Source organism: Bactrocera latifrons, unplaced genomic scaffold (assembly GCF_001853355.1).
Source record: "Bactrocera latifrons isolate USDA-ARS-PBARC rearing strain unplaced genomic scaffold, ASM185335v1 scaffold_111, whole genome shotgun sequence".
Classification (NCBI taxonomy): domain Eukaryota; kingdom Metazoa; phylum Arthropoda; class Insecta; order Diptera; family Tephritidae; genus Bactrocera; species Bactrocera latifrons.
Window position 1 is genome coordinate 650,387 of NW_017534531.1, and position 7,706 is coordinate 658,092.

Sequence of the window (7,706 nt, forward strand, 5' to 3'; positions counted from 1 at the left end):
AAATTTATTAAAAAAATAATAATTTTAATTACATTCCGATAATTGACACCAGAAATTTGATAATAATTTTTTTTTGTTGTTATTTAATTTAAAAACAATATTAATGCAATCTTTTTTAATGCATAATTAGCAACGCTGCAATTATGTGTAGGTACTCACCGGAAAATTCCATTCTCGGGGCAAAGACATTTTTTACTAATCGAAAAACGTTTTTGGTTTTGGCGTTTTGCACGTTTGAAACCTAAATGCATTGGTTTAAATCGGCTTTTTTTGATGCAAGCGAATAGTTGCGACAGGACCAACGTCGGCGGAATTTTTACTTTGACTTACGAAGCGAGCGACGGCACCAAGCAGCGTACGATGCCGACACCGACACCAGCAACAACAACGGCAACGGCGTAAATCTGCTGCTAGTGTTGTTGTTATAGTTGCTGTTACAGCTGCTGTTGCAATGGCTAATAGACGAGTCTCACCGACCAACAAACACACAACCATGCGAAGTTTGTAAAATTGCACAAAATGTATAAAAGAACAAAAAAGAGGCAAGAAAACAATGTAAGTAACGCTTATAAACAAAATCGTTTGTTTATTAGTAAAAAAATATTTACGTTTTAGGCGCAGCCTTTGGCACAGATTTTTCACGTTATTTTTAGTTACTTTTAGTACGTGGTGTTTATTTTTGTTTTATTGCAATTATTTGCATGTATGTAAATGTAACAATTTAAAAAAAATTTAAGAATATCGGCGCGAAAATGCAACTTGCGCTTGGCCAAGTTAACCCGTGTGCGTACAATTTATGGCAACATTTTGCTGGTTTTGGCATAGAATTTATGTGTTCAAGTAGTCGACGTACAGCGTACCAGAGCCACTGCTTATAATGAGTGAATGTGAGTCAAGGTGAGCGCGTTACCAAATTGGTTACGTATACGACAGCGCGTACTGTCACAGCGGCGTACACGTAAAGTGTCGTAGTAAATTGTAGGATAGTTGATGCACACTAATTAACAGTAAAAAAGAAATATTTCGTTTAAGGATGCGCTTCAAAGTGTTTCAGCTGTCAGTGTAGTTGTGCGCTCTTGCTCAGTAACGGTTTGCTCTCAATTGCACGCTCACGTTTTGCTTTGCAATTTCCGCACTCTCTAACTGCCGCACTCTTTATCTGCCGCAGTGTGTTTTTTCGCTTTAAGTAACGGTATGACCCGTGCGTTGTCAACGCTCTACCGGAAGCACTGGATACGCCACTCACCAAGCTGTCAACAGCTGTAACTATTGCCTTCTCTACTATAAATAATAGTTACACTAAAGTTCACTGTATTTGCTTGTTTGTTTTTGCAATTGCTTGTCGTTCCAGTTCACTTCACCGTTTAGCTTAGTCCTTTCGTGACAACTCGTAGCAAGGCTTCGCTGTTAGTTCCCGATCCGCGCTTGCCGTATAGCTGCACTATGCTTTGTTGTTGCTGGCTGCCAAACGTACATATATGTTTTATGTTACAAATCGATATTTTCCCTTCTGCCGCACTCCACGCGCGGCACGTTATGGAATTAATTTGCTTTTACCGTGTTAAATAGGCATCAATTTCTATTACTTGCTTGAATATTTTGCTGAAAGTGTACAAATAGTTAGCAAAGTTCTTCCGTTGAATGCGTGGAATTACATGCGACTACGCTTTTGCCCAGCGCTACTTGTAGTTAATTGTATTGTGCAATGCTCTTTTAAAAATTCCTTCAAATGTTTGCCACAAACGGCAAAAAGCCTGTAATCATCGATTTTTTGCAAAGCTCTCTCGGTTTATTATGTATTTATTGCAGCAATTATGCAAAACATGCAATATAGTGATAAAAAAAACGATATTGATAAGTTCTCTGCGATTTTTATATCCAACGAGAAGGACTCTTGTGTAATTGCTGAATTTTTTTCTTGTAACGCCGCTGTTTGATGCGCTTCACTGTTTCAATACGTCCGACACGGGAAAAAGTCAATACTCAACTGCACTTAGCGCATTCGGCAGTTATCCAAGACGCACCGATTTGCTATCATCTGTTCGTGTCCTTTGTCTATGCGCCAGCAGAGTTGAGAATTGGTGTCGCGAAATGTTCAATTAAGCGGTGTGTGGCAGTGAGCGGGGTGAGCCAAAAGCGACAGCTGCGCAGTTGATGGCAACTCGTGCAACTCACACATGCACACGTGTCTATATACGAGTTTTCCTTGTTTTTGTTTTGCTACTTACTTTTAGTGCCTGCTTGTTTTTGTGCGCATTTTCCAAACAGTACAAACACAGGCATACAAATGGTGTACAGCAGCGAAAAAATAAATAGTAACACGAAATTTATAGCGCAGCTGCCTGAATAACAGTTTATGCTTAACATAATGAAGTTTAATGTTAATAAATCTAATTAATTTGCTTCAGATTTCATTAGCTTGCTAGCAAACAAATGCACTTTCCTGCAGCTGGTGCTACAATTTCATCAACATAACTTTCAATTTTATGTTGTAATAACATTGAAAAATTAAAAGAAAAATCTTTAAATGTTTTTCAAGCACTTGTAGTTAATTTTTTTTTTCTTTAACAGAGCAACGCTCCATCGTATAAGCAATTATTCAACAATTTTTTCAAAAGGTTGCGTAAAAACATTTGACTAGCACTGTAAACAAAACGTTTGCTGCAAATCCACATACACTGCACGCAAAACAGCTGTATGCGACTCTGCGCTTTTGTGCACATTTTTTTTGGTGACAAACAGAAGAAAAACACGAGTTTGCGTGAGAATTGCACAAGTTTTGTCAACTCGGCCGGCATTCGTGTACTACAAGACCATTGATCAATATAATTAAAAACGTGTTTGTGTGAAATATTGTGAAATCCTTGCAGAAATTTTTCCAATATGACGGTTTCGCGGGAAAAGGCATCGTTAGCTGTGGTGCCTCCCAGCGATAGTGAACAAATCGAATGGTCGGCCGAAGAAGAAATCCAATTGTTTTTCGCATTAGAAGGTTTGAAGCCAGTCGGTATAAATAAGCATTTCTATATGGCATGTATTGCTGATCGCTTGTCGAAAAATTTACAACGTGATGTACCAGCCGAAGCAATATGGGCACATTTACGTACTATGTACAATTTGGATGTATTAGATGAATTGGAACCGCTGCCATTTCCCAATGAAGAAAGGGAATTTTCACTGCCGGAGACCGAGTTCTCAGCATTGCTGTCAAAAAAACGTGCTGAGAGCGAAGAGAAACAGCGGCTTAGTAGTGTGGATTCTAGTGGTGGTCCGCCCTCTATTATAGCTGTTGCTACTGATAATACAACAAAGAGCGCTAGCTCAGGTATTATTTATATTCACACACATACATTTGTAAAATTATTGTGTTGAAAAATTTATATTTGTTATTCAGATAAAACTTCAGCACATAAAGCTAATGCCAGTAGTCACAATGCAAAGGAGATGGACAAAAAGATTACAGCCAAGCTGACTGATATGCCGAAACGTGCACCAAAACGCACGCGTGGTTCACTGTCTTTAGAATCGAATAGTAGTCCATCCACAACACCACCGCCAGTGCAAAGCAATAAGAGGCGACGCATATAAATACCAAAAAAATTAGTTTTTAAGCCTACCAATCAAATATTGTGTTAGAATACAAATAATATGTAATTAGAATAGTGCTGGAGCAACGTCAAATGTACTGAAACTTATCCTTCAATACACTTACATTTAAATATATTTACATAACTTTTATTATGGTAGTTCCTAAGTTCATCCTAATTTAATATCACATTCATACTTTTCACTGTTTGCTGTTTTTACAAATAAGTTATGCTCAAGAGCTTACCAAATCAATTGTTTAAATATATTATATTATGAAAACAATTTAAAAGTATAAGATAATAAACCACATGTTGCAAAATTGCACATACACAATTTATTTATCAAATACACATTTGCATTTTTTACATCAATGGAAAACAATTTAAATATACAAAACATGCCAACAAACTACATAATTTGGGTACCAATGAACAATTGTTCTTCAAAGTCATCATGATCGTTTTGAGCTGTTGTTGTTTGTGACGTATTTGTTGAAAACTGTTCCATGATGTCACTAGTATTTATGCGGTCGAGAAATGATTTCAGCAAATGCTTATTTATGCGATCTGTCTGTGTCAGTTCTCTGGTTACTTGCGGTTCCTGCGCAGCATCATTGACATCAGCATTTGTTTCAGTTTGTGCAGTTGTACCGGTAATTATAACTGGATTCCGCTCTCCCTGTCCAGGATTGACTTCTTCTTTCAGCGACATATTTCGGAATACCTTAACTGGCATTAGTGACTGAAATTTTATATACTAAATTTGATACGCTAAATTCAAAGTGTACTAATTTTCAACAATAATAAATTTATTTTACGTTTCACTTTCGATGACAACAAAAAATTAGAAAGAACCAAAATATATGTAAGTGCTTTTCGATTTACTTCTTCAATTTGTTTTTATTTCTTCTGCATATGACTCATTACCTTGCCATATCTGAAAACAAAACAAAGGGAAAAGAGTGCCCACGTAAACGTAAGGAGCGTTATTTTGATCCTGCTACACGCATATTTGTAATATCTATAAAATGATTTATTTATAAATATTTTATAAATTTTCTATTTATTGTAGCATATAAGAAGTTTTTGCTTTGAGCAAAAAATGGCAGAATTTTAACGAAATGTTGGCAGTGAACCTGTAAGGAACAACCAAAATGTGTATGCTTTGATATGGCAACACTAGCATATTTGGAAAAACAATGAACCCAATTTGAAAGACAGTAAAAAGGGAAATCAAAGAAAATTTGTTGAGAAAGTTTCGGCAGAGAACGTAGGCTTAATAATTCTCTGGTTTCGGGTTCACGGATGCAACAAAAGACGGGCAACTTTTTATTTTTACAAATTCACTTTAAATTTAAGAAATTTCTACTAATAATACCCCAGTTATACATATAAGAACGTTTATAGTGGGCACACGACTTGTATTCAACAGTGTTTTTGCGTGAGTTAGAAAATTTATGGATTATGTTTATTGTGGCGCTGAACCGTCAGAGGACATTTTAAGTAAGTGTTGGGAGAAAAATATACAATTGATTTGTTGTTGTGAAAATGAAGCAACTTTCACCGCTTTTTCATATAACGCTACTAATATCGCGTCTTAATTTTATATACGATTTTGTTCTTGCTCTTACGTAGATGTCTACGATGGCGGCGGCCAACGCGCCACGGGTCACTTTTCGCCAAATTTTAATGGTTTCAATATTAGCTCCGGGGACCCAGGCTACATGGAACTGGTTCCCATACTGGCAGATGGCGGCGAAAATTTCGGTGTATCAGCTCTGGCATTTGATGATTACGAAGAATTGCTCTGGATGGGTAATCAAGGGGTAAACCATATAAAGTTGTACAAATTTCGCTCAACAAACATTTCTAAATGTTTTTTATACCTCATATAGGGCCACGTCACATCATACTACAGCGGCACATTGCAAAAGTACACTTCTTTTCAAGTACATGCCAGCGATATAGTACGTCAAATTATAACCATAGATGCGGGTATTCTGGTATTAACCCAAACATCGTTGCGACATCAAATACGTCGTGGCATACCGAAATTCACACATCGTTCGAAGAGTATGTCAGAAATGGTATGTATGCAATTGCTGACACCACATCGTCTGGTCATGGCCGGTCTGCAAGAGGAAATGATCGAATTCGATTTGCGTACATTGAAAGAAACGAAAGTGGTAAGAACTTTGTAGAGTTGTGCAAGTAGGAATTTATGTTTTCATGACATATGTAAATAATATTTCTTTTGTGGTTTTCAGGAGCACGTCGGTTCAACAGGTTGTACAGTTCTACGTAAAAATTCACGTTTTTTGTTCGCTGGTGATCCATTTGGTATGGTGACATTACGTGATTTGAATACGCTACATGTTGAGCACACCATCAAAACTCATACTGGCAGTTTATCTGATTTCGATGTCCAGGGAAATTATCTTATCTCATGTGGTTATAGCGGCAGACAAGGCACCTTGGCCGCCGATCGTTTTCTAATGGTGTATGATCTACGTATGTTGCGTTCAATATCGCCAATACAAGTTCTAATTGATCCACAGCTATTAAAATTTCTACCATCACAAACTTCACGTTTGGCTGTGGTCTCCAGTTACGGGCAAATACAGTTAGTAGATACGGTTGAATTGAGCGAACCACGTGTATCAATGTATCAAATAAATACAACTGGCAGTCAGTGTTTGAGTTTCGATGTGTGCTCCTCATCGCAAGCCATGGCCTTCGGCGCACAATCGGGTCATATAAGCGTCATCGCTGCCGTCAATACGCCGCAACCACAATTCAATGCCTTCTCACGGAATACAGAGTTCGCTGATCCGGTGCCGCAATTGCCTTTCGTACCCATCACAGACACCACATTTCCGTTGTCATCGATCGCCCTGCCACATTTGGTGACCGGCACACATTGGTTTTCCGATTGGCCAGCCGAATTGTTGCGTTACCAATATCGACGACCGAAACCGATTGAGGCGGATGTGTTAAATAGTATGAAAATGCAAGGCCCCATCGGCTATTCACCAAATCCACGTACGGTACGACGCAATCAGATTCCCTACATATTGGATACACCAAATAGTTTGGCTGCAAACAGTAATGGCGTGAACAGTTCGACAAAAACGACGGAGAGTGGTGTTAAAATCATACCGCGACGTTATCGCAAAGTGGAACTGAAATATTCCAAGTTGGGTACGCAAGATTTCGATTTTGAACAGCACAATCAGACATGCTTTGCTGGTCTCGAGGCTACCTTACCAAATTCCTATTGTAATTCCATGCTACAGGTAAACATAAATCGCTACGCATGCGCTCAACACCATAGGATCGCTTTAAAACTACTTACTTGCATATATTTCAGATTTTATATTTTATTGAACCACTACGTCAAAAGTTAATTGAACATTCTTGCAAAAAGGAGTTTTGTTTGTCCTGTGAACTCGGTTTTCTGTTTAATATGTTGGATAAAAGCTCGGGTAAATCTTATAAATATGCGCCATTTCGAAAGTATTGTTTTTAGTATAATTTTGTTTCCATCCTTTCGCAGCTGCCTCTCCATGTCAGGCCAGTAATTTCCTACGTTCATTTCGCACAGTGCCTGAAGCATCAGCACTGGGCCTTATACTGTCCGATCGTTCGTCCAATGTTAATTTAATAAGTCTTATACAGGTAAGCCGTATTTGCGTTAATACAAATATATCGCTCAACGTACTGATTTTTATTTGTAGAATTGGAACCGCTTTATTCTCCATCAGATGCATTACGAAATGGTGGACTCGGAGAAGAAAAGCCGCTTGAATAGCGGAACAAGCACAAGTAGTTCTGGTATAGTTCACATTTATATTTACATTCCACTAGAAGGTTGTTTGTGATATTAAGAGGTAGCTTTAGACTTGTATTAAACTCATTTCGAAAATGTTCGAAGACTCGATTACGGTAGAGCTCATATTACAAATATTACAAAAAAAAAAGCAAAACAAAAAAAAAAAACATAAATCAAGCAGCTTTAATATGAAGATATTTATATAGTTTCGAGGTGGGAGACTTTTTGACATTTTTTTTTATTGACAAAAGCTCTTTTACAAATTGAATTAAATAATAATTATCTAA

At 37.6% G+C, this 7,706-nt stretch overlaps 4 protein-coding genes across 5 annotated transcripts in view; 2 read left to right on the forward strand and 2 right to left on the reverse strand.

The window, feature by feature from the left end:
• The window catches only part of LOC108974056, a 23,919-nt gene extending 21,962 nt beyond the window's left edge, over positions 1 to 1,957 (reverse strand). Inside the window, exons 1-3 of one of the 2 annotated variants that reach the window (XM_018941660.1) lie at positions 1,656 to 1,957; positions 609 to 1,602; positions 160 to 455 (exon numbers count right to left, since the gene is read on the reverse strand). In XM_018941660.1, coding sequence (XP_018797205.1) covers positions 160 to 189 — 30 coding nt within the window. In that variant the 5' untranslated portion in view covers positions 190 to 455; positions 609 to 1,602; positions 1,656 to 1,957. Of the gene's footprint in view, positions 1 to 159; positions 533 to 608; positions 1,603 to 1,655 lie in introns of those variants that run through there. The other variant, XM_018941670.1, reaches the window with a different exon arrangement.
• Positions 1,958 to 2,624: 667 nt separating this feature from the next.
• LOC108974064 (MRG/MORF4L-binding protein) lies at positions 2,625 to 3,936 on the forward strand. The gene is made up of 2 exons (XM_018941682.1): positions 2,625 to 3,325; positions 3,395 to 3,936. Exons 1-2 carry the CDS (start codon positions 2,884 to 2,886, stop codon positions 3,586 to 3,588), a joined length of 636 nt encoding a protein of 211 aa, XP_018797227.1. The 5' UTR covers positions 2,625 to 2,883; the 3' UTR covers positions 3,589 to 3,936.
• Positions 3,879 to 4,455, reverse strand: LOC108974072. The gene has a single exon (XM_018941694.1). It carries the CDS (start codon positions 4,321 to 4,323, stop codon positions 3,997 to 3,999), a length of 327 nt encoding a protein of 108 aa, XP_018797239.1. The 5' UTR covers positions 4,324 to 4,455; the 3' UTR covers positions 3,879 to 3,996.
• A 589-nt stretch (positions 4,456 to 5,044) lies between these two features.
• LOC108974047 (PAB-dependent poly(A)-specific ribonuclease subunit PAN2) overlaps positions 5,045 to 7,706 on the forward strand; it is a gene marked incomplete in the record, with an annotated part of 11,602 nt that continues 8,940 nt past the window's right edge. The window contains 7 exon segments of the mRNA XM_018941647.1: positions 5,045 to 5,090; positions 5,223 to 5,413; positions 5,483 to 5,773; positions 5,855 to 6,883; positions 6,958 to 7,072; positions 7,144 to 7,265; positions 7,325 to 7,421. Coding sequence (XP_018797192.1) covers positions 5,045 to 5,090; positions 5,223 to 5,413; positions 5,483 to 5,773; positions 5,855 to 6,883; positions 6,958 to 7,072; positions 7,144 to 7,265; positions 7,325 to 7,421 — 1,891 coding nt within the window.